Genomic DNA, 27447 nt, shown 5'->3' on the forward strand with positions numbered 1-27447 from the left:
GACGCCAAAACAAAAACATCGCTTAGTTACATTGCACCTCATTGAAATATTTGTTGTCAAAGTGCATGTAAAGAAAAACACCTTATTAAACCCATTGAAATTCAGCGCCACTGTCCTTTGAGTTATTGCACTGAAATGAACCCAGGCTGCACTGCGACTGAATATTTTAAGGAACGTGTGCGGTTTTCAGCTGTTCGGGTGGTTGGTAGTGCATTTAAGTCTTTTTGGATGAGGAGTTCGCTGTGAGGTAACCAGTGTAAACAGTGTTATCAGGCAGACTGCAGGAGGGAAGTGTCCATCATCAGCTGACTGATCAAACCCTGGCTCTCCGTCACGCTGGTATTTCCGACTACTGGATGCTGGACCCTTTTCCCTTTGTCGAAGTCGGATATTAAAGAGGTCACGCACTGATGAGCATGTGTACAGACACAAATATAATAGTCTACTTTTCCTCTTCAATGTTGTGGTGGAAGCCAGTTGTTAGTTCATGTTAACAAAGACTCCATTTCCAAACTCATGTTTTCTATTGTTGCCCTCTGTTCACAGACTGAGAGGAGGCACACAAAACATGAATAAGGGTGCAGGTCAAAGTCCACACCAGCAGAAGCTCCTCTCTCCCACAGAAGAGAGTAGTCCTGCCTATAATTCTGGGTTTTTGTGACATCACACTATGTCACCATGTCATACATTTACATAATTTATGCCTAGTGGCTAGTTTGGCATAAGCATAAGTAAGAATTGATTTGGCACAGCTGCTCTTTTGTTGTTAATGGTCCTGGCTCAGGTGTGTGTGAGCTGACCAATCAGAGCAGACTGGGTATTCAAGAGGGGGACCTCAAAGAGAACGGAGCTAAAACTGTGTTTAAGACAGAGAGAAATACCATACTGCAGGACTGGACATTATGAGAAAAGCTAATGTTTTTTGAGAATCAAAGCATGTAAACCTATTGTGGTGGTAACACAAAAAACAACTGTGAACCTGAAAATCGGCATAATATGTTGTGCCTTTTTAAAATCATGATTCTAAAGCATCAAATCAAAGTTAAATTACTTGATTACTTGCTTGCTTCTATGCACCTGTACGCACTTGCAGCCACTTATCATATGACCTTTGATCTATTGAGTCAGCTCTCCAGGTTGGATTCAGATCCTCAACCTTGGCTGGCGTGCTCTGTCCACATGCTCAGGTCAGATGTGACACACGCAGAGCTGTGGGTCTTTTGAGCCTCAGCTTCAAAAGATGCTGCAGCCTAAGGTTGACCTTTTTATGGATCTCCTACACAGTTAGTCTACTTAGCTAGAAGCTGCATTAGTCCTCTCATAGCTGCTAAACTAAAGGCCATTGCAGCCACAGATGAGCTATTGCAGCTTTGCTGCGCCACCAAATTAAGCAAAGGTCAATGAGGTCACACCTGGCAGGCAGCCTTATGACATCACTTGTGTTGTGTGTGTGTGGTAGGGCATCAGTGTGTCTGTGCACAAGGCTGAAACAGAGAGAGGGAGAGAAGCTGCTGGGGATTAATGTTATTGAATTCTGGTGGGAGAGATTAATGGAACAGTGGTTTCATTTGGATCAAGAGTATAAAACTCTATTACTGTATCGTCTACTTGGGAGACCGAGAGAGGACTACAGTGATTGTATTATGGTCTCTTACAGTCTTCCCTCCCTTATATCTTTCCCATAGTTGTTTCATGAGTCATATAGCCTAGCCCAAACAAAAGACAGTTTCCATTTTCTCACCCGTGGCTCGAGGACGTTGGGATGGAGGTTGGACTTCTGAAAGATGAGACAAAAGCTAAGAAACTTCCTTCAGGACACGTAGACCCTCATTATTTTAGAGATCATCCGAGAAAGATGTATAGGATAGGCATGAAGACAGATGCAAAGATGAAGAAATGGAAGAAAAGCTGAGAGGAAGAAAGGACACAGAGAGAAAGACCAGAAGTAAAGCCCAGTTTTCCTCCTCTGTTGTGTGAAGTCAGACCTCCAGCCTGCCTTTACCCTGAAGTCATCTGTGACCTCAGCTAGCATCTCGCCTAGCAGCATAGCACCACATGATATGGCAACCAGATGACTGATTTGCAAAACTATCCAATGATGTAGTGTTTTTTTTTTTTGTGAGGAACCTTTCTCACCATACATGGTCACAATGAATTATTTGTAGCCAACAGATAATGAAAGAAGGAAGGAACAAAAAGGCTTTGTGAGTGTAGTTTGTATTGGAGGTATCCGAGGTCAGAGAAAATGATTCAGTCGTTCTTCCTAAGGGGAATTACTTTCACAAGGTCAGCGTAAAACAGCAGAAACAACTGTTATATACTGACACAGGTTAACAACGGTCCCAGCATGAAGTAAGTGGATGGGCAACTCTCAAGGAGAAAACAAAGGTGATTGATAGAGATCTAATAAAATAGTGAAACAAAGGATTGGCTGCAGCCACAAGGTAGAAGTTGTTCACGAGCTTTCGCATGATCTTCTGATTGAGTTTACAAGACTGGTATCACAAAATTGGTGGTCACCTTCCAATGTTGGAAGTTATCTTGCAACTTGTCACAATGAGTTTTTGCTTTTTTGCGACTAATTTCAGGCAATTCAGTCTCCACTGACTGAACTGTGCAGAGTGTTAAGGCATTTTGCACACAAATGGAGTAAACCGCGTTAAATGGCATGCAAGAAGCCATCACATAATATCACATTGATTTAATCCATCTTTTTCTTTTGGCACTTTAACGGCAACATCCATGTTGGTTCAAAATCAAAATGGATTACGAACTCTTTACTCCTCATTTGTTACCTTGGAAACAACAATAAAAAAACTTCTATTCTAATCTTCTATTAAATATCAGGCGATATTATCAAATGATCAAAATGGATCTTTTTGGTCAGATTATTTCCTCAGTTGCTGTTTTCAAGGTCAAGAGTGAACAGCTTGATACCGGTGTTGCCGGTGCAGTATTTGCCCCTCTCAGTTTTATGATCGTGCAGCTGCTTTAACGCTGAAATCTTAATGTCCGTTGGTGAAAACAAACAGGCGTTTGTATTTCAGAGCAGAGTCTGTGTTTTGTGATGTAAACAGGAGTTTTGTCAGTGGCAGTTGCTTTGTTTTGTTTGTGTCTGGTATGCACGTGCAGTCAAGTGTCCACGTATTTAGTCTTTGTGTGTGGGGTAGGGAGTGGCTGTTAGTGTGTGTAGTCTGAGCTGATAGAGGTAGACCGGCCATGACTTGTGTCCCTTGTTTCCTGTTGGAGGCCTGTATGCACACACACATACTTACCTCACTCTCCTTTGTTGTGTCTCCTGTCAGTGTGTGTTTATCTAGTGTAGCTCTGCTTTCATTTGTCATCCTTTTTTTCCTCTCACCTTCCAGCATCTGTCTCCCAACCTTTTATTTTCGTTCTTTTCATAGTTGTGTGTCTACACTCACTTCTCTTTCTCTTTTCCTTCCGCCCTTTTACACCCTCCACTCCTGTCTTCCTGCCTCCTGTCCTCCCTGCTTTCTTTCCAGCCCTATTCAACTCAGACTTCCTGTTGTACTCGATGAAAGGCGCTACAGTTTCTTTCTACCTACAGCAGACCTACTGTATCGCTGCATCACCAGTCCATTGGTCCATATAAGGAAATAATCCAAAGAGCTCAGGCTGCCTCAGCGAGATGTTTAACTGATAATTTATAGTAATACCTCCTCCTCTGTCTCATTTCTGGGGTTTCATTTGGCTAGCACATAGAGCACCTCTGTGACCTGAATCAGCATTTGTGTTTATACTACTAAGACATGTTATATTCTATAGTTATAAAGAGAAAGAAAGAGAACAAGATATCACTTTGGCTGGATCGAACTTCAGCAACTGGCTATTGAGTATCGAAAATTATCTTGTTATTCAATACAAAGTTTAGATGCCTAAAGAGTTAATCTCATTAGTGTAAGTGAGACAGTAATTATGTGTAATGTTTAATTTTGTGAAAACAGATTTCATAAAATTGGTAATAAAAAAAATTATTATGTCCGAGTCAAAGTATCGGTACCAGTATCGGAATATTTGTTAGGATACCTGGCCCGCAAATTCACCCCTGCAACATATCACAGTGAGTCAATGCAACACTTGCTGCATCTCTCTATAAAAGCAAGAAATCTGTGTGTGTGTGTGTCTGTGTGTGTCTGTTTGTGTGTGTGTGTGTGTGTGTGTGTGTGTGTGTGTGTGTGTGTGTGTGTGTGTGTGTGCCTCAAATATCTCTGCAGATCAGGATCAGACTGACCTGAGATTTTCAACATGGCTGCTGCGCGGTTTAAGGTTATGCAACATCAGCTTTGTTTGGACTACAAAGATACCGTTAATAAATTATTTGCATTAGCATGGTCAACCATAGCCTCCATAGCCACGTGTGCACCAGAGCCAGTCACTGCAGAGCCCACCCCCGCGCCCCACCTGAGTTGACGAACGCGCCGGTGCGTCCAAATCACGCGATCAGTTTAAGATGACGTAGCAGCAAGACGCAGCCTCTGTGAGTCTCAGTTCCGAAGTATGTGTTGGTGCGGCTTTCAACTATACTTACCATATACCAGTTTTTAAATCCTGTTGATAGGCCAAGTAAAACCGGACTTATGATAAATAATGTCTGCCACTCTTTTTTGCGAACATTGCCGTCACGTTTGCTGCGCATTTGGTGCAGGAAGAAACGGTCAAAACAGGCTTCTCTCACGTTGTCATGTTTGCATTATAAGTAATAAAAATGGTTTGTTAAATATATTTGTGGTTTTCACAGTAAAAAATCTAACTTTTTCCTACTCGGATTTTATGTTTATTTGTGATTTTAGGTCCATTGTGTTAATACAGTATGTCAAAATGAAAAAAATAACTGTACAGTCACACATGTGAGGTTGTGCTGAAAAGCAAGGCAAGGTAAATAGTTTTTAAGGTAAAATATAATGGCAAAATCAAAAATAGTCAAAAACAGCCAATTATACCCTGGAATATTGAATTTCACAACAAACCTAAATATCCCTGACGTCCCACCTTCAAACACAGCCTCATTTGGCCATCCATGAAAAAGCTACTTAACCTCCCACTTTTCTATAGGAATACATACTTCCCATGGGCAAGGCACTAGTTATTTATAAAGCATATTACTAAGCTGACCAGGGCATCACATCTAACCCGAGGAAACACCTGGTCAAACATTAAATGTAGCTAAAAGCTGAAAACTTCACCAAATCTGTTCCCCTGAATGCCAGCTGAGGTGAGCATGCCTACAGCCAGAGCTACACTAGTTTAAGTAGAGGTGAACCCAAGGCATGAACCGCTTCATCAACATCTTTATTTAATTACTGTACTTAGATAGAGAAGTTGTTGTTGGAGTTTACTGTGCTTTTTTCACTGTCATGGTTGATGCCATCTCAGCATTTTTAATAGTATTAGCCAAAACTCAGCCACAGGCTGTGTTCAAAATTCCTTACCAGCAAGTTCTTTAGAATGCTAAAACAGCATGTGAGAACTTTTAATATGTCTGAAGCCTTAGTGTGAAAGCAGTAGTAGGTGAACTATTTATGGAGAAATATTACAGTGTGATGGATAACAACATAACAAAAATGCCATGTTTCTTCTTCTTCTTCTCTGGATCTGGCTGCAATGGTGTATTGCTGCCCTCTTATTCATGTCATTAATGCCAATTTTCACAGTTATTTATATATTTGAACTTCTAATTTAGTCCAATACTGCAGATATTACATTATGTTAGTCCAGGTATCCAGCTTGAGTAAAAACAGATTCTCCAGCTGCATCTAGGTCTATAAACAGCTTCCTCCTTAGAAGCAATGCCGGTCGTATTTGGTGACTTATTTTTACAACTGAAATTACATTTTTCTGATTACAGCTTATAGAAAAAAGGAGCCGTTGGATACCACTTTCAAATTATAGGTACCATTACTGCTTTCTGTATCGGCTCAAATGTAAATGGTACCCAACTTTAACAATAACACGCTTTATTAAACAACCTGGACAGTTGCAGTTTTGGATAGACAGATGAAATAATCAAGTCTGTCAGTGAAGCTGCCAGACCGTGTCCTGAGTCAGAGAGCGCATGTTTACAATAGTAATCCTTCCAGCACAATGGATCTGTCTTATCCATGTCGCTCATTAGACCTGGACAGTGTGCTGCAGAGGAGATAATACCAGCTGAGTGGTGACAACTCAGGTTTTAATAGGGATCTGAGAGGTAAGCCGCTCGCTATTTAGGTTATGTCTGCATATCATGAGAATCTAGGTGGATTAGTATTTAGGATTAAGATATTGTATGTCGAACTTGTCATGAGCACTTACGTCTGTGTTACGGTTTTTATTGGGTACATGTGGTGTGAGAGCAGAATCTTTGCGTGCCTGTGTGTCAGTACATGAATGTTTCCATGTTTCTGCATGTGTTTGTATGGATCTGCGTGGAGGCGAAGAGCATGCTTTCATGTGTGTGGAGGCTTTTTGCCCACCGGCACATGAAATAACGATGCTGGAGTTAAAGTGAGGATTGATTTGACAGCAGTTTGCTGTAAACTCACTTACCTGGTTTCAGTCTCCGCTAGGAGTGGAGATACCAGGACTGCAGAACAAACACACAGCTGGGTTCACAAAAACAAACACAAGCCACGGTGATATCTGGATTCAATGGATGGCTGTGAGGTGGGGGTTTGTAAAAACAGCACTCAAGCAGTATAAAACACGGACACACATACATTTTTTGTGTGCTTTTAGAAGAAGGGGGAAATGGTTTGTGAGTCATAGGTCCACATTAGGATCAGTTCAGGATGTGTTTTGGAACTGAATCCAAGCATGTAACAAAGGATTAGGGTCTCTTACATTTGTGTGTGTGTGTGTGTGTGTGTGTGTTAATGCAGTCTGCCATTAGTGTAGAGCTCTGTGCAGATGTGGCCACGGGGTGAAACAGGGATTGTCCTCTTAGTTAAGAGTTGAGGATGTGCATCAATATCTTTTAGAGGTCAAAGTAAGAGAAAAATAAGAGATTTACTTTCTGTTATCTGTTTAAAAAAAAACCCAACTTTAAGACAGATTTAAGACATAAGGTATTTATTTCTGCTGTTCTCTAAGACTGAATTCAATTTGCTATAGTTTTGGAGTTTGCCCTATCTGTGTCCTTTATGTCCTCTTCTGTAAACATCTGTAGTGAATTCAAATGTTGCCTCTTTACCATAACCAGATGTCCCTCCCTTTGGGGTAGTTATTTGCATAAAAGCTGTGTTATACTTTGCAAGATCTTCCTGAATTATCATCTTTTTTACTCCTACTCAAACTGAAATAGCATCAACATCAAATTGTAGTCATTCATAGATACTGCTAACTAAATACGCCTGATTTTATTCATGAAGATCCACACATTATTACCTAAGAAATTAATGAAAATGGCGTCAAACACCCTATCTCATAAGCCCTATGGGGTCTTATCTTAACCAAGACCCATCCTCTGTCCAAGTTTAGTGGAAATCTGTTTGGAATTTTTTTTGTAATCCTGTTGACAAACTAACTCTCCCCAGAATCGCTTACTACACACGACTGCCGTGTTTACAAACAGCAACTGAAAAAGTCTCACGTAATACGCCTTTCATGAATGAAAGCGCACTGGTCTCAGTGCTCCTCTGTGGTGTTCATCTCACATTCTGCTGCTTCGTCTGCCTGTTATATTAAGGTGTCGCCCCGTAAATAACGTGTGCAAACAGGCATTCAGGTTTACCTGTGTGTGCTTGTGTATTAACCGGTTTGTTTACGTTTCCCACCGTGTGTTTAGTGTCATCTGGGAAGACATATCTCTGCAGTGTGTGTGTGTCTGACTAAGAGACATAGCCAGTGGGGCAGGTGTCAGGTGGAGTGACAGGTGGCAGCTGGGAAACAGGAGGATTTCCTCTTTTTAGCAACGGTTGATTAACTCCCACTCCCTGAATTGTCCATTCACAGAGTCCATAGATTTTTAACCAGGGATGAACAGCGTGTGCTGTGATTTTACAGTTAAAGTAAAATGTATCAGCATGTTGCAAAAAGCTTCTATTTTCCATTGATTTATTGTCAGGGTTGGGTGGGTTACTTTAATCATTTACCTGTTAAAAAGTGTAGTCAGTAATGTTATCCAGGTATCACAGAAAAACAAACATCAATAAGATTACTTTTATTTAATCTTTATAACTTTACAGTTATATTCCTGTTAGTCATCTTCAAATAATTAAATTAAATTCAATGGTTTCTTCTGTAAAATTAAAAAAAGGTTAATAATCTCTTACCTGCAAAGACTATTGACAAAAACTCCAAAGTGTTTGTTTTTTAAATTTTATGAAATGGTGAAAATATTTCTGATGAAAACCTATTAATCATTTAATAGTTTATCAGAAACTGTTAATATACTTTTGATTAACTGACAAATTGTTCTCTGACTACCCTCCAGTTTGACTCAAAGGACAGACAGCAACTCAAAATTGGTGTTTAGACATCCTAGCTGTATGTCAACCTTTAGACACAAGAGAAGGAGGAGGGGGGAGACAATGAAAGACAGAGAAGGAAAAGGGGTAATGGAGGGTTAAAATAAGCTCACAAGGAGAGCGAGAGAGGGGAGGGGAGGCAGTTGTTTGTTTTCCATGTCGGTCCTGTCTGTCAGAGGGGATCACCCCTGTGGGAAAAGACTCCCATATCATCAAAGAGCAGACAGATACCTGTACAACTAGCACTCTGTCCTTATCGTGTTGTATCTCACCTCTCTTATCTCCCTCTTCTCTGTAAACTTATTTTGAGAGTTGTCTGTCATTGTGTGGTTGTGTGTGTGCTGCTGCAGGGGTAATTTCCTATTTTTAAATCTGATTCAGTTGCAGATCAGTGTCATCTCCTGGTGAGCTATTGTTTGTGCAAAAAGCTTGTCATTATTCCTTTATGTGGGGTGTTTTTCAGGTCACACACACACACACACACACACACACACACACGCTCTGTCGTCCTTTCTTCTCTTCTTGCGTTGACCCCGAGTCAATTATGGTCTCTTGACCTCTCATCACCCTCTTGGATTAGTTGCTGTTATTATCACACTCCATTAAACTTCCATGAAAGGTTGAGATGGCCAGTAGTCGAGGGCCCAGCTGTCGCCTCCGTAGTCTAATCCACAGATCCTCATCATCCTCCTGTGTGCCTCAGGTCACAATAAAGACACACACACTGACTTAAACATATGTACGAGGTCATCTGGCCTCCAGATCAGTGTTTGATCTGGACAGAAACACACACACAGTAGACACACTCCAGGGCCTACATGTGTGCAGTACCTCATGTGAGGACAAACATCATCATTCAAGTGGACACAATGGGGGATAAGAGAGGGGATAAGAGGTCTGTCTTGTTTGTTTTGCTCTCTTTAACTATTTGCTTTGAGGGAGGACTTAACAGTACTGGACGTGTGTCACACCGTCAGGTATGGGGTGAAGAGATGGGACACAAGGGCACAATGGGTGGAGGTGAGCTAAACAGTATACACGGCTTCATGGTGGCTTGGTTGACTGAACATGTGTCAGTTAAAGATGTCATTTAAAATTTTACCATCTAAATGTCTAAAAAAACGATCAGACCTTTGCTGGAAATTTTCTTGAGTTGTGTGTTCATATTATCCTAAATGTTGAATTTAAAACATTACCACATTCTACCTGAGTCAACGCAATGGTGGTTGTTTTAGTAACATACTGCGCATGTAAAAGTTATATTGGTTTTACGTTTCAATACTCCACAATCACCAAAATTATGTCCAAATGTGAAACAAATGCACAGATCCCTGTTTGACAAAATTATGTCAGCAGCAACATAAACACAGCTTGTAGTAGCTGAATATCATGAGAGTATTTTTATTTGCCAGCGTTGCAGCACAGCTTTGTCTGCTGGTTAGTTAAGTGAAATATCAACAACTTTAGGATGGATCTAATGACATTTTGTACGACCCTTCATGTTCCCGAGAGAATGAGTCCTCGTGACTTTGGTCATCACGCTTCCTCTAGTGCCACGATGAGATCAGCTTGTACGGTTCAGAGTTGTGTCATCAGAAACGTCAATATATCTATACATTCTGATTCTGAATATATGAAACAGATTCAATATGCATGTAAAGACAGAAACAAATTAATTTTTCTAGAAACATCTGATATTCGGTGTTCATTACGAATAAATCTGCTGTTCTCTAATAACCAAGCAAAGTAGCTTGTTGTCATGTTATATCCTTGATTTGCCAATGTTTTCCTGTGGTATCTGAAATGGAAACAACTGTAGATATTTTTCAAGGTATTGCATTGAGGTTTAGAAATTCCAGTATCAAGACAACACTGCCTAAGAGTGAAATATAACAACTGAATGTTTGATAATTGAATGGTAATCAGTGAAAACTATATGCCAACATTAATGTTAGTCCAAACTACTGACATTTCCATCAACCTCAGCAACTCATTAGAAAACAATATCTTGCTAACACGCTAAACTACGATGGCGAACAATTGCGGAAATGTGCAGTGTGTGTATTGAAAATCCAATTTATCAGTGTTGTCTGGCATGATAGATGAAACTGTCAGTGCGTTTACATGCACAGCTTAGTCAGATTACAGCCATAGTTCGACTATGCTGCTCAGTCGGACAACTGCAATTATCCGAGTATACATGCCAGTGAGAAAATCGAATTACTGGCCGAAAGCATGTCATACCCCGGTACGCTAGGTGGCGCTGTGCCCATTTCAACTAGTGTTAACGGCGCACCTCCGGCTGACCTCTTTACGTCACCAGCTGCCTCGGCATTCAAGAAAGATGGCGTACGAAGAGTGAGACGAAGCTACATCTTTGTACACTTTGTATATGGTGTACATGATAATTACACAAACTAGGTGCACTCTGGTGCTCTTTCTTGCCGTGATTTCGGAGGAAAGCCGCCGCCGCCGCCCGTCTACTTCCGGCTCACGGCCCCGGGGAAAAATCTCGCGCTTGCGCAGAACGCAAAATCCGATCCGATCCGCAGGAAACATATACATGCAGGCATACTTGCCAACATTGGGTTGTGAAAAATAGGGAGATTTTTTTCATCGGTGTATCGGCCCAAGTAACAAGGTTCCTTCGCCAGGTGTGCGATTTATTTGTCATAATTTCTTGCCTTGTATTATAAACCACACATGTCCAAAATTCTTAGAACAGTGTTTCCCCTAATTTTTTTTATAGCAGCTGTGCTCTGAGTTGATAACCTAGCAACACTAGGGGGGTCTGGGGGCATGCCCCCCCGGAAAATTTTTTGAAAAATGACCCTTTAAATCTCACCTACTCATGAGATTTTTGAAAAGAAAATCATTTTCAGGATTTCAGAATCAGAATCTAAGACATGAGACAAAATAGTGTAGAAGCTGACATTGCTGTTTGAAAATATGTTAACATCCTGAGCATTTCAGAAGTCAGTGAGCCACATGACATGGAAGCTATTGAGAAATAATTCATAATATTTATCATAATAATTCATCATAATTTCTGCATATTAATATTCATATTAAATAGAGGAAGCACTAAAATACAATAACAATAGGTGTCTTACTCGTCCAGTTTACTGATACAATCTGCAGCTGGTTTGGAGTCACTGGGTCACTAGACCGCTCTGCCAGCCTTGCGAAACAAGGGTCTGATTGGATGATGCCGGGCTGTCGTTACTCTGCTCTCTTTAAATCAATCTTTCCGACAGCCGGTCTCCCGCCTGCCTCCCTGCTCCCTTTTCCCCTCACTGTCCTCATCTCTGTGTTTCCTGCTCCTCTGACCCGTCTGTCTAGTGGAACTAGTTTCACGGGTGTTGGTGTTGGCAACATGTTGACCTTTTATTTCATTTAAAAAAAATCACTGCAGGCTTATGTCAGGAAAATGTAATGCAAATTTGAATTGATATGAAAAAAACAAAACTGCTAGAGTTTTAAGTTGCACTCCACACAGTTGAGCAAAGCATCTAAGAATTAAAATGAAAGTAGGTCATTGCAGTGGTGAAGACAAGCATGGGGAAAAGTACATCGAAAGCACAGCTCGATTTAAAAGCACAAGCATTTTTCATTACAGATGTGACATATTTGCATTAAGGCCTGTCGGTTTAAACAAGTTCTCACTTGGCTGATTGTTGATAGATTTAAAGATGTGTAAACTGCACATCGAAGTGTGAAGAGACTTAAAATAATTGTTTTCCATTTAAAACATCCTTAAAGGAAATCCTGTTACGTGTATACGTGACAGACCACAGACTCATATCTTTGGCTCATTATGAGCAGCATCTCTGGTAGCCTCATTTACCCTTAGTGAAGACAGAAGTAGGTTTCTTCTGATCCGAGTGTTGTAGCGTGTTGCTACTGTGTCCTAAATAACAAACTGAAAGATTTGGGGCCATATATGTTGCTTTTAGTCATTTCCATAGAGGATAAATTCCCTCTTCTCTTGGCTATCAGCCATGCAGGGTAAATTAAATGGAGGATGGATGGGATAAGTCAAGTAAAAAAGAGTGCCACATTTCCAGAGGCCATTGTGTAGGCGCAAATCAATAAAGAGCGGTAAATAGAGTTGGCTGACGTGACATATGTTGCAGCCGAGAGCCTGCCATTGATGATTTATTCCACTCCCCGATGAGTCATGAAGCTGATCAATTAATCAGTGAGGATCAGGTGTCTAATCAGACGAGCTTTAATGCGTGGCGTGCGGCTGTGTTAAATGTCTGTATATTAAGTATCTGGTGTCGCTGCATCTGCGTCCTCCCACACTCTATTCGTGTTTGCGCTCAAGTGCAAAGGTCTCCATGAGTTCCTTCCTGGTTACTCGCAAACAGCAGCGTGTGTTGTCCCTCTCACCCATATCCACACACATTCCCCTCTCTTCACCGTGCACGACACCAACAGGAAGGAGGGAGGAAACAAAGAGCCCACTTCCTGTACGTACAGCCAGTGTTCTGCACAATGGAACAGGAAGTGCCTGGCAACTGTAAGGGAGGCCACAGAGTGTGAAGGAAAGATAAAGTGGTCTCTCCATTCCTATAAACTGCTCTTTTCTTTACTTGTTCCACCCTTAAGGTCTGTCATTTTCCACTACTCCATCTGTCAGGGCTCAAACTGGGTCTGTTTATTTTATCTTTATGCCCTTTGTTGAAAGGATAAAGCACATGATCCTACAGACAGAGTTCCTATTTTACAGCGCCAACACAGGTTGTTGGTAATCAAGGAGACTGATAATTGATATTTGGAATAAAACAGTAAAAATTAAAGTCATGGTGTCAAATTTAGGACAACAAGTGATTGTAACAAGGTAAAATTTACAACTCCAGTATTTCTGTTTTCTGCTGCTTCATTCTTCCTTTTGCACACATTTTGGAGGCAAACGTACTTTTTACTCTCAGTCAGACAGGTGGCTGCATCAGAGCCATAGTAGCTTATTTTAAAATTAATTCATTATATCAGCATTTGGATGAAAGAAACCCAAATACATGCTGAGTGGATAAACAGAAAAATGATGTATATTGGATCTGATTAGCAAAGCTTTTGAGCGTTCATGGGTTGTTTTCCTTCCTTTTCAGGGATAAATTTGTTTGTGTTGGAGTTCAGTGATGCACAGTCAAGTAAATTTAGGAGAAACCATGTCTATGTGCTCCAGTTTCGGTTAATTTGGACTTACTCTTTCAGCTTAAAAGTCGAACAATCAATCTAATTCAGTGCATTCACTCCCCGTGTCAGACGACCCTGGAGAGCACTGCTGCTGTCACCATGGTGACCTTTGCTTGGGACGGACAATCTTGGGACAGCAGGGCGCTCTGGACTGGTGCTGCAAATGCTGAAAGCTTTAAATCACCACTCTGCTGGCCTAGCTTAGTCAGACAGAGGCTCGCATGCTGCCAAAAAGTCTGGGAAGGAAGAAACTAAAAAGCAGTCTGGGTGCAGAAAGAAGAAAGTTATGCTTCAAGTCCCTGTTTTGTGTCGTTTAACAGATAAAACATGTAGCACAGAAACAGAAATATGGAGACTGGAAGAGGACCACTCTCCAGCTCATCATGATTCATCACCTTTTCCTTTCCTCCAACCGTCCACTCTTTACGATTGCGGGCTCAAACCCCCCCCCCCCGGCGTTCCTCCAGGGAGGCAGGTCTTTGCTCGGCTCATAACTTCAAAGTACATAGCCCCCTCCTCTTCTTCCTGTCTACCTCTTGTATCCCTCTCTTCCTTTATTTGTATTCTCACTCTTCTCTCCATTGTTCAATCAATATCTTTCCCCTTTACTGCTTTTTCTCTGTCTTTCTTCGTCCTCTGTCTCTCAGTGCTTCTTATCCATCCCGCGCCTCCTTTTCTCACCCTCTACCTCTCCTCATGTGTATCCCACCAGCCCAGAGACATCAAAAGGCATGCCTCCCCCCTCTTGTACTGTAGCAGTCATTTACAGGGGCGGGCAGGCAGGCGGGCTTCATGCCAAGGCCAGGTACCCTCAGGGGAGGATCCAGAAAGCGTGGAAACACTGCATCTTATCTGGCGCAGTGAGTGTGGAAACAGTAAAGGCCCGTATAAGGAATTATGTCATACTTGGTGGAATGTATGGACAAATGGTGGTGAAATGTAAACTAGGCAGCATGAGGGAATGCTATTTCTGGGGACCAACAACAAGGCCATAATCTAGAATGACTAAGGTTTCTTTTTTTCTTTTTCCATCCTCACAACTATTTTGAGAGGAGCTTCCTATTTTCCAGGAAACACCATGAAGCCAGTTGTCAAAGCGCAAAATATATACAAGGCAGGCAGCCCTGAGAAGCACTGTATGGGATCTATTTTAATAGCTGAACTTTGTACCACATAATATCTCCCTTCAGTTTGGGATTGTATAGCAGGCTTAACCACGGGGCTTTACAGTGACATGCCTCTATTATCAAATTCCTGTTCTGCTGCTCTGTCAGGCTTTGCACAAATGTAGGAAAGGGAGAGAAAGTTTTGAAGTTAAAATAGGCTGCTTTTTACATATGTGCTCTTTTGAATTCAGCTCCTTCAAAGTAAAGCTTGAATTGGAGATTCAACTAAAATCTGTGTTCTTTAAAAATAGTTGCATACTGATACATGAAAGTTAGTACTAGTATGAATTGAAATTTGAACTGAGTTACTTTTTTTTTTGTTTGTTTGAATTTGAGGTGGTGTGACAACTCATATTTGCCGTAAGGTATGATTTGCTGAACAACTCACCAACATAGCCCCTCCTGCTTCCCAGTTTCTCTCTGATGGCTTCCATCAACTGGCTCCCCCAAGCATCAAATCTGTCCCCGGTCACAAGCGAAGGGAGCAGGCTGAGCAATTGTCACATCCCAGCATCCGGCATAAATACCTGGCTGTGCCGGATTAAAAAGGCCTTCATCTCACCACCAAATGTCCATAACTTAATTGTGTTCAGCCTCTGAAGTTTGAAAAAAAGTTAACCGAGGAAGCTGAGCTAAGAAAACATTTGCACAAATAACGACAGCATGATTGAAAGAAACCATTTGGCCAAAGATATACTCACTTTTAAAAACACATTTGTGTATACATGATGGCTTCCTCACATATACTGTATCTGTTTTGAGTGTCAGTGATGCTTGCCCTCAGAAACTAATGCGTTCTCAAAATGTAATGTAATGTAATGTAGCGCATGAAGAGTAGGAACAGTTCAGCGCCAGTATGGTGATGTGACAGGTTTAGGGGTCAGTAAGTACATCAGCAGCGGGGACAACAAGCTCACATGTGTCACAATGGCAACTCTTAGAGGACACACTGCTTTATTGCCTTCTCTGATGAGGAAGCCTTTTAATTCACAATGTTACGATGGTAGAGGGCTCAACATACGTGCCATTAGGGCTGAGCGATTATGGTAAAAAATAATAATCACGATTATTTTGATTGATATTGAAATCACGATTAATAAACACAATTATTCACTGATTTCAAAAAAAGTATTTATTGAGCCACCAATACTCAACTTTAAATATAACTTTTAGAAAAACAACCAGATAGATTAGTAACAAGTAAAAAAGTAAATGATAATAATATTTGTATGTTTGCGTGATGGCAACACGTACCGCTTGTCCAAAGTGTTGACCAGTGTCTTGAAGCCTGGGTTGCTAACTGTACTGATAGGGCACATGTCCTTAGCTAGCATGAATGTCACAGCCTCCGTTATCTCTCGCTGTCGCCGGGAGCCGGTGGGATATGGAGCGGCATTGTAAAGAGTGTCGTCAATGGAGGACTGTGTTGCGGTGGCGGTGGCTGTGGCTGAAGTTGGTGCTCTTGCACTTTTTTGGGTCTTTTGCTCCTTCAATACTTTGTCAGAGACCACTTTATGGTTAAATACATTTGCCGTGTTGCCCCGGGGTGCAGACACGACGGTGTGACAGACTTTGCAAACAATCTCCTTCTGCCCCACGTCCGACGATTTGAAGCCAAAATGTCTCCAAATGACCGAAGTTGTCCTACCTTTCTTTTCAACTAAAGGCTCAGGCTGCTTTTCTGCCATGTTGTCAATCGCTCATTCCACAATTGATCTACACACTCACTGCTGCAGCTGCAGGCGACACAGGTGCGTTCACAGCGCAGTAATTTGCATACACGACGCGCGGCGGCACATTAATCGTTTTTCTTCGATTACATTGTTTTCATGATCGTGAGAAGCCAAAATCGAAATCGCTATCAAAATTCGATTAATCGCCCAGCCCTACGTGCCATCCCTCCTGATTTTCCTCTTCCGGTTTCCTCCTGGGATCACAATTCTCCTGTATTTCTCCCAATTTCTGACACATCATCACACATTTTCCCATTTTACAGTGTGTAGTCTGCTGTACCTAGTCCCCCTTACTGAGTGTGAAGCGGAGTAGTGAAAGAAAGCATATGTAGAACATCCTGAAATTAAGAATCCTTTTTTCGTGCGTAAAGTTTTGAGAAAGGAGGCAAAATCTGCAATATCAATTTTTCTGTGGATCAAAGGGCAGTACCTTTTTTAATGCCTTTTTATGCAGTTGTTTACAGCTGGTTTATCTGTTGATGACTCACCAGTGACGTGATGGGGCTCATGTCAAGTCAGAGCTGCACACTTCGCTCTGCTCTACTAAGACAGTACAGAGGACACAGTGCTATATGACCAAAAGACACACACGTGTGCAGTATGTAGTAAACACATAGAAATATGCACAGGTTGACTCACACACACACCCATCACACACACCCCTACAGTACGCTCTTGTCTCTGTTCAGTCAGTGTTGACCTTGAAACAGAGTGTAGAAGGTAAACGTCCAGTGTGCTGCACAGATTAGTTCAGCCAGAAGAGAGCTGTGTACTTGCATTAGCATTGCAAATCCCTTTGAGGGTAGGTCACAGGCTGGCATCGCTCTCTCATAGGTACAGTAAAGAGCAGACATCTGTCACTCACCCTTGCATCCCTCCTTTCCTCCCTCTCTCTGTCCTCTGCAGTGGCCCACATCTGCACGCTCAGCACTCGGGCCATGCATAAAGGGACAGGGCTATTTTTTAGTGAAGTGCTTAACTGCCTTTGAGATCTGTAGCAGTTCAAAGGTGTATCATTATTAATGATACAAGCAATGCTGGGCTCATACTGTCACTATCAAAACTATAGAAATACAGAGTCTTAGTTATCGAACTAAGTTGTGCACAATTGCAATAACAATAAGAGAGTATTGTTGTGTTTCCCATACTGTGAAATTGTGTCACTTCTGTTTGTTAGTCTGTTTGTCAAGAGGAGGAGAATATTAAAGCGAAAAACAAAATCTACTTAACAAATGTAATAAAACTTCTTTTAGAAACAGGCCAGCGTCCAAGGAACAACTGATTAGTTTGTGGTGCAGGTCCAGGTTTTCTTATGATTTCTCAACAATGTATTTTTGTGAAATCTACTATAGTAACTAAAAAAAAAAAAAAAAAAAAGATCCAAAAACACACTTTAAAGGGGCATTATGTAGTTTTGGAGAATGATTTAAACTCAGAAATATTTATCTTCTCCTTAACTAAATAAACAACTCTTCTCAGAGTGAAAGAAGGTGGCAGGGTCCGCCAAATATGTCGTCTATGTTTGAAGACGACAGGATGAAATTGTGTTGTCCTTAAAGGTCACTTTGTTTATTTGGTTTATTCAGTCATGACAATGAAGACAGCTGGTTTATTTATTATGTTCAAGCATGAAAACATCCATCTCTTCTGATTAAAATGAATCCCCAAAACTACAAAGTGCACCTTTTAAAACATTATTTGCATTCTCTAATATCACTGCGACGAATTGAGATGCTTGTGCAGCTTTAACAGATGTATGTTTTCTTTCTGCAGCAGATTACCAACAGATTAATAGATTATATCCCCTAAAGTAATAGAGATCATCATTTCAGCACTCACCGTGCAGCCCAGCTGTAAACACACGTGTAAACACAAACCCATATGGAAAAGATGATGTGTGCTCGGTGCAGCATGCCTGAGCGGGTCATGAAGAGCTTCGTACTTTGTGTAAGAGTAGCTCTTTGCTTGCGCCGCTTCAGTAAAGTGATTGCTTTTTTATAGCTTGCCCTTTGTTGAAGAGAGCTGATCACACAGAGCCCAGCCTCATTAAGAGCACACTCATTAGAAAACACGCACACACACGCACACACACACGCACACACACACGCACACACACAACCACTGTGATAGATAAGGGACAGGCTAAGTGCTGCCACTTATCATGCATACAAACAAACTCTGAAGCCAGCTTTTACCTCTGTGCTGGAGCTCAATCTGTCAATCCATACATGACAGCATCGGGATCTCTGTACAGTACGTCTCACACAGAGCCTGGAGCCACCCCAAGCAAAAGCTGAATTATGCGGTTAATAGTCTGAAATAGTCATGTAATGGGCTGTTATCCATGAGAGTTTCCAGGCTTATACTCCGGTAATTGAAAAATTATTCATTATTTAAAGTGAGCGGACAGCCTTAAACTTTTGTTAGATCAACTCAGTAGCTCAGGATGTCAATATAGATATAAATAGTCCCATGTGGCTGTGTGCACAGAGACTGAGGAGGAAGAAGGAAGAGGAGAGGAAGAGGAGCTCAAGGCTAGATAAGATGAAGGACATAAAGAGGAGGTCAGAGGAGTGATGGTTGTGGGAGCACATCGCTCTAGCACCCTCTGTTGGACAGATCAGACAAAAGCCCACCACTTCGTCACTGTCAGCACGCACTCCGATGGTTGGACGAGATACTATCGTGAAACACGATAAGCCTGTTTGACAGGAGCGCTATTCCAACTGTTACCCAGCAGTGTGGCGCATCATTTCATCAGCGCAAAATGAAAGTGTCATGTTGACTGTAGCTCAGGGGCAGAGGACGCCTTATCTTGTTAATAGTTTAAAAAATATGTGCGTGTGTTTGTGTGTGTGTGCAGTAGCAGTTGTGGCTGCTGTGCCACTGACTAATGGACTCATTAGAACAGGAGATGTGCACATGTGCTCCAGCTGGACTCTCTCATCCTACCTCAGCTCTCGTTAATGTACTGCTCGCTGCTGTGTTTGTGTGTGTGTGTGTGTGTGTGTGTGTGTGTGGTGTGTGTGTTTAGGTGAAACGGCATTTATTTGTATATATACAAGTTTAAACGTTTCCTTGCCATTGATGTATGTGTGTGGCATATGTACTTCGTGTGTGTTTGAGTTAAAATGTTTGTGCTGTTTTCGTGGGTTTATCACTGCAGGGTGACCTGTGTGTGTATGTGTGTGGTGGAGGGGGTGGATCTCAGATGAGACTGACTTTAATGAGCTCTCCCTTTCTTGCTCTGTCTCTCTCACTCACACATATGGATACACACACACACACACACACACACACACACACACACACACACACACACACACACACACTCTTTCCATCCTTTACAATGTCATCAAAGTGAAAATCCCCCAAAATAGTAAGCCACATCTGTCTAGTGAAATTGTTACAAAAACGACCAACTACTACACAATCCACTTCTGTCACATTTGGGATCAGGTGCGGATATGTTCATGAGGACCACTTACTGATCCAAAATCCATAGTCTGATTAACTGATTGTCAGTTTGCCATGGTACTATTTTTAAAACATTTTTATGTAACTTTTGAACTTGTGTATAGGACTCTCGATTAACAAGAAGAAGTCGGGAATGAGGGTAATGTGAATTAGTACAATTGGCATTTACTCTCATGTCAAATGACTGCAGCTGTCAGTGATGTTTATCAGCGCCAGCTCCGATCGGCTGAATGGAGACAAAACATCAACCAGGTGGACACGCTAACATAAGCCATGCTTGTTAGTACTTTTCCATCCATCTCTGTGGTCATCGCTCAGTCTGAGCTGAGTTTTAAAGAGAGACCGAAGTTAAAGCTATGAAAAAAGTAACCACTGTTAGATTGATGCTGTGAATGTGAATTTGCAACTCTTAACAGAGATGAGAAAGAAGTGAGATGTCTTACTCAGGTATCACAATCAGAATCAAATCTGTAGCCAAATGGATTAGTGCATCTTCAAAATCGACTGTTGTCAGTAAACTCAACTCAGCTGGTGTCAGTATGTGCGTGTGTAGCAAGTTTTGTTCTTCTCCTCAAGTAATAAATATCTTGTCTGAGGGCGACCAGATGTTCCATCCAGCCCTGGACTTGTTAACAAGGGCTGGGGCAGTCTTGAGCTGTGGAGTTAAAATTTTAAAGGTTTTATGTCTGGCCTTGAGAGCCCTATCACTGCTCCATTTAATTGCTTGGGTGCAGCCAGAGGAGCACAGTTGAGCTGGTTGTGTGGCGGAGAAAGTGAAAGCGCCACGCTACTGAATTCTAGATAAGGAAACACACGCATGCATGACAATGAAAGCATGTTGTGGAAATGGATCTGTTTTAATTTAGATGATAAATTTTACGTTATTAGCACCCCGGTCTTGTGTCTTTATTTCTTCCTGGAAACTCTCTTTGGTTTATGATCTCCACTGCATTGATGGTGAATGATAATGAAACAAAAAGGACCAGAGGAGAAGGACAGAACAGAGGGAAAGGAAACAATGGGGGGTGTAAGAGGATAAAGAGTAACCATGGAACTTGGAAGAGAAAGTGATGGTAGATTTACATTTTTATGCTGTTGATATGCTCATGTAGATCACACAGTAGCTAAAAGAATGTGTTAAATACAACGTTTTCAAAGCCTTTTCGGAAACAGGGAAACAGGTCGATAACATACTTTGCATGTACTTATAGAGACCCCTGGTTACTTAGTCAACTGTGTATTTTCAGGCATTGGAACGGTGGGTTTGTGATGTAGAGAGAAAGGGAAATGGAAAGAGAGAAACAGATGGTGTTTGACAGGAGGTGAGGCTTGTGGTCATCCTGTCCAGAGCCTGGGGAGATTGGCCTGTTCACTGTTTGTTGAATTGTTCTGGACCAGTTATTGCATCTGTGTTTGTGAGCAAAAAATAGTAAGAGACCACAAGCCATCTAAATGTAATCCATGTCATGAATACCTCCAACACTGCTCTAATGAATCATTTAATTCATGAATGTATCAAAAATTGGGATTTATCGTAAGGACTTGCTGCTTTCCTTTTTCTTTCATGTCTTTGCAAATGTAGTATCGTTGGGATTTATGGTGCTAGTCATAACAAGCAATTTGAATACATCTACAGAGATAGTTCTGGAACAAGAGTTATTTCCAGTGTCTGTGTGTCACAAGGGTTTCGCCTATGCCCTTCAGGAGACTAATGTCGTGTCTTCAATCTGTTTGTTTCAATAGCAGATGTGAATGCCAGCACAGATTATGACCTTTCTTTCGCCCCATTTTTGCCAAACTTTCTGAAACGAAATTGACACATAAATCAAGTCAAAAAGCATTAACTTTGTCCAAGGCCTGTCTGTAACTCAGCAGCGCACTCACTTGAGACCTGGAGAAAGTGTATTAAGCTAAGAGATCAAACAAGCAGAAAACATAAATATTTTGCTGTATCTGATGTTTTATTGTTTGACATGAACAATCAGTGGGGATAGAGGAGAGGGGCGACTGTGCCTACTGAAGATGTAGTGTGTAATGTGTAAAGCATCTTTTGACATCACTTTGCAGACCGTTCTATATTCTCAGATATTTTATAGAGGCCAGAGATTGATGCAGCACTAAAACTGACTTAATGTGACTTAAGGTATTTAACAGATAATGAAAACACAGCAATTTGTATAACACTGACATTTAAAGATATTATATGTAAGACTAAGGCATTAAAATGCTATATACTTTGCTAAGTTTTGTGTTTACATTATCCCAAACACAATGTTCAAACACAGTGAAATCTGTAGATTAATTTAATGTAATGTTGAACTAATGTTGAAGCACTCAGTGTGCTTCAAATGTGATGTAGCTTTATGAATAAAACCTTCTTAGATTCAAGTTTGTAAAGAGATAAGAAGGATCAAAGCAAGCCAGCCTTTGGAGGAAAGGTGACATGTTGCAGATATCTGATATCATTGTTGCTCGGTTTGCTTCTGCATTGCAGGTGTAAGCTACATAGTTGTGTTTGACATTTGTTTTGCATTGTGTTTCCACCTGCTCATTCTGTTGACCTGCTCTCATGCTGTGTTGATCCTCTCACCTCGATAACCCTGCTTTGCTCTCTGCAAAGATCTGTGTATGTATGGAAACATATGGTTTCACATTTGCAGTGATGATAAGAAATAATCGGCCCATGATATGTCGTGCGTAGGATAAACACCGCAGGCGCTTTCATGTAATCACACACTGACGCTGGGCTCCCCTCCAAAGCCTCGATCATGAATCACAGGCGAAGAACAAAAGACTTTGCTGTATGGCTTGTTAGACTTGCAGCAGAGCTAGTTAGCCCTGGCCCCGGACATATAGATATGCATACACAAACGCTCAGTTGGGGGCGAAAGCCTGCATCTGTAAAGTTTATTTGTGTGTGAACTCTTTAATTGGATTTTCACGCTGCCCATGTGTATATGTTTCACTGTTTTGTCTGTTTGTACACCGGCTCTCTCCAACCTTGTTGTCCCTCTGTAAAGCAAAGGTGTTTATGTGTGTATATATGCAAAGAGCATAATGGCTAAGCCTGTGTCAGGCTGGTGAAAACACAGTCATTCATATGGTAATAACCAAGCAGAGAAGAAGACAATAAATCTCTCAACATCCTCTGAGACCGTCCAGAAGTGAGCAGGGAACTGGGAGCTTCAGATGGGACACTGTCCCAGTCGTATCTCAAACACCAGGGACGTAGGCTTTCTCTCCACATGCTGGAAGTGCTGCCTCTGCCAAGTAGGTTGTAGACATAGTCGGTAGCGTTGTTTATTCATTATATTATATTAGTACTAGGACAGCTGGTTAAAGTACTCTTTTAAAATTGTAATCTTTTTTGCTTGTATCTGTTTCCCTTTCTTTAACATTGTAAGATTTTTCAGGCAGTAATGCATAGATCTGGATGAAAGAAAAAAAAAATCTGGTGTATTTAGTTGGCTGATATCTGAGTGAGTACAATTTGATGCAGATTCAAATAGAAATCTGGATCTAGTGGATTTGAATTCCCTTTATTTGATATTGGATAAGGCTTTATTGAAGTTGAGGGGATTGTTGGGACTTGGCAGAGATATGCGCTCTACTAAAGCCATTCCAGTTGTCACTTTGTCTGTATTGTTTAATAAGGAAGGCAAAAGGGCAGTCAGGAAGATCTGGCAGGCTCCTGGACCATATTTGTCTGATTGCACTGCCTTTAAAAATTAAAAAATGCTACATTTATCAAGCAAGTCTAATTTTCAGCCCTATTTTAATCAGAGCCTTGCTCTGTGAAAACATTAGTTTCCTGCTCGGGTTATTTTACAGGTCCCATGAGGCATGTAAAACAGTTGGACTGCACGCGTTATGTGTGGCTGAGCATGTTGAATAGCATCTGCACAATGGCACAAGATTTCCCATCAGGGCAGGCCATTCTGTGTTTTTGACCCTTTTTCAATTGAGACAAATTAGATTGTTGAGTTTAAGAATAGAGCTGTGATGCCCTGAAATGGAGGACATTAGTGAAACTGAGATTGACTTTGCCTGACTTGGCTTCTTAGCTCACAATGAGGGGCATAACGATCGAGTACAAAAAGGCTGGTTTCAGCCTCCTAATTACTGAATAGTGGGTGTGTGAAAGCTGCTTTTAGCTCAATTGATAACTGCTGGATATTTCATTAAATTTCTGTGAGTTTTAAAATGAGCACAAGTTGGATGGAGCTTCAGTTTTAGACTGAGCAGCTAGTTAGGCACTATTCTTGCTATTTGTTCTTATAGGTAGCGCTCTAACACTCTGTAACTACACCATTAGTGCAGATGCCAAATGACAGTAGCACACATTGTCTTCTTCAGCTCAAGAGAGAAGCAGTTCATTTATAGGCGCACCATCAAATAACTGAACCCACAGAGAGTACAGTAAGGTTTGCATGTAACATGTAAAATACAGTAGTTAGTGTAGCTGGAGGCAGAGTCCGTGGCTGTGAACAGATTCTTGTGTTTCATGGCAGAGTCTTTACTGTGAGGCTCTCACACTCGTCACGCCTGTCACACAGATGTCTTGCTCCACAAATCACATGCACATGCACTGTAGAGACACACACTAGCACATAGGCAACATGAAAGGACTTGGACAAAGAGAGGGTCTCTCATTGTCACTTCTCACATTTCTTGATTTGTTCTCACAGTAAAACAAATATTAACTCAAGCTTAAAAAAGAGGCTGTATCTCTGAGGGAGGCAACAGCGTCAGATCTCTTGTTTTCTGCAGTGTCGCTCTTTGTTGTTATCATTCACAGAGGTATCAGTCACTGCGTGATTTTCTGCTGCTGTCCTTGTTGGTGAGAGGCATGTTTACACATCATGAAGCTCTGGCTGAGAGCCAGAATAGCAGCACATCGCTCAGCTAGCGTGAAGCTCAATCCAGCAGTCTGAGTGTCACGTGTGTCTGAATGGAATTGAGATGAATATGCTTGGACTTGAGCCAGCCACACACACACACAGGCACACACACACACACACACTTTTAGATATTTGTGAGGATGCTCATTGACACAGTGTGTTCTCTGGTCCATTATCCTAGTGTTAAAATCAACAGTCTAACTGGAGCTGCAAGTAATAGTTGATCATTTGTCAACTATTATATTGATCAGGGCTCCAGACTAACTTTTATCCAGTAGCACTGATGCTCCCGATTAAAATTTTTTACCATCACCCCCAGAAATGGTGCTCATACTTCAGTCACACTATCTCCAAAAATGATAGTCAATCATTTTTTAAGAAATACAATGAAGAATTATCTAATTCCAGCTCTTTAAATGTGAATATTTTCTGGTTTCTTTCCTCCCCTCTGACAATAAACTGGACATCGTCTTGGGTTTTGGGAAACCTTTTTACAGATCTTTTTACAGATCAAGTAATCGACATTGACAATGAGAACAATTGTTTGTTGCACCTTCATGTCTAACCCCAAACCTTAATGTAAATGTTGCAGAGAGGACACCAGTGACCACTTCACTCATACTTCCACAATAGAGACATCGGCCTGATCCCTTGTCTTATCGCTCTGCTTTCATATTTGTTCACAAGTTGATCTGCATCTGTCTTTTTGTGAGATCTGGTGCAGGCATTGCATGTGTGATTGCCTGTGTGTGTGTGTTCCTTTGATGTGTGTGCGTACAGTATCAGTGTTTATCTGTGACTGTTAATTACGCCCCCCCCCCCCCTCGTCTGTTCCCCAAATCAGTCCACAGCTGCAGGGCCCCCTGAGTAAAGCAGTGCTGCATCTAATGTCTTATTATTCACGCTGTCTGTCTGCTCACCAGCCATACAGAGCCTGGGGGATGGATGGGGGATTTTGGGCTCTGTGTATGTGTGTGTGAGTGCATGTGCGGGTGTGCGTGCATATGTGATGAGGGGGTTATGTATTAGCAAAGTGGTAATGGAGGGTTCGTTCAGTCTTCTAATTCGTTGGCACTACTTAATTAAAAGCGATGCGACAGAGTGATTGGAGGAGTTGATGGATGGAGACTGAGAGACGCCCAGGCGCTCTAGGATCAGGGATATCTGTCTGTGTGTGTGTGTGTGTGTGTGTGTGTGTGTGTGTGTGTGTGTGTGTGTGTGTGTGTGTGTGTGTGTGTCTAGTGAACGGAAGAGGAAGTCATTACCTTTTAATCATATCCTCCTTTATTCCTTATCCTTTTTTCCTCCTCTCTCCTTTCTTTCCTCATCACCCCCTTCTGTCTCTAAATTCTCCCTAAAGCCTCCTCCTGTTGCCCCCCCCAACCCCCTCCCCTCCATTTCTCCAGCTGGCTCTCAGTGTCAAGCTTCTTGTCATCTTCAATCAACCCCTCTTTGCTGCAACACTTACCCTTTTTCCTCCTGTCCCAGACTGCCTTTAACCTTCCAGTAGGATGTGTGTCACATAAATGATCCTACACTGTGTATTCATGTCGTTCAGAGTGACTTGAGCTGTGCAAAATGATAAATCTGTTGTCTCGTGTTTGTCATAGCCTTGAGCTTGTATCATGACATCTCTTGGCTTTATTTGAAAGGTAGTGGTATGCTGTGTGCAGCTGAGAGCTACGTTCAGTGTGTGGCTTAAAATGAATTGGCCCTGGCTCAAACAAAGATATAAACTGGTCTAGGAATGCTGTCATACTGTCTACACTTTACATTGATGAGTGTGTGAGTGCATACTGTAGGTGGCCAAAAAAAGTGAAACCCTTATGCAATGTGATGCAACTGAACAGTAATCAATATAATGCAGTGCGATTACCATCAGATACAACACCAAACTGCAGCCTCTAACGTTAAGCAAGGCATATTGTTTATACAGTACATTTCCACTCATCCAACAGATTCAGTTAATAACTGATCATTTCATAAACCCCTGTTTACTTGTATCTGTACTTGTGGATCTGACTCATTAAAGTGAGGTGGACTACAAGGTGACCCGTAGTCCATCTCCGGAATCAGAGTTGATCTATTGTGTATGTGTGTGTGTGTGCGTTTGCATGGGTGATCATATTGGTCCATTAGTGTGTGTGTGTGTGTGTGTGTGTGTGTGTGTGCATGTGTGCGTGCGTGCGTGCGTGCGTGCGTTTGCTTGCGTGTGCGTGCTATAATTAAGACTAATCATATGCAGCTATTCATTGAAACTTATTGCCATAGGGTGAATAGCTCCTTCATTTCTAAAATGAAATAGTAGTGCGCACACACACAAACACACACTGGTGATAAGCCTGCTGGGACTGCTGTAGTACTCCAAGCGGTCTAAACACGGGGCAGTCTTTTCCTCCCACATCAAAATAAAAGCCCAATCTTACCCTTCACTCTGTCACATACTTTCACAAAGCTGGAAATGACAGTAGATTTACAGCCATTAGAGGTTTGAGACAGT

General features: G+C 41.6%; 1 protein-coding gene across 4 annotated transcripts in view; it reads left to right on the forward strand.

Moving 5' to 3' along the window:
- Window positions 1-27447, forward strand: part of LOC115588075 (disco-interacting protein 2 homolog A) — a 103478-nt gene that overhangs the window by 25466 nt on the left and 50565 nt on the right. Inside the window, exon 1 of one of the 4 annotated variants that reach the window (XM_030428381.1) lies at window positions 23214-23316. The exons of the other annotated variants lie outside the window; for them this stretch is intronic. Coding sequence (XP_030284241.1) covers window positions 23292-23316 — 25 coding nt within the window. The 5' untranslated portion in view covers window positions 23214-23291. Of the gene's footprint in view, window positions 1-23213; window positions 23317-27447 lie in introns of those variants that run through there. 4 annotated transcript variants of the gene reach the window in all.

This window comes from Sparus aurata, chromosome 9 (genome assembly GCF_900880675.1).
Source record: "Sparus aurata chromosome 9, fSpaAur1.1, whole genome shotgun sequence".
In the NCBI taxonomy this organism is placed as follows: Eukaryota; Metazoa; Chordata; class Actinopteri; order Spariformes; family Sparidae; genus Sparus; species Sparus aurata.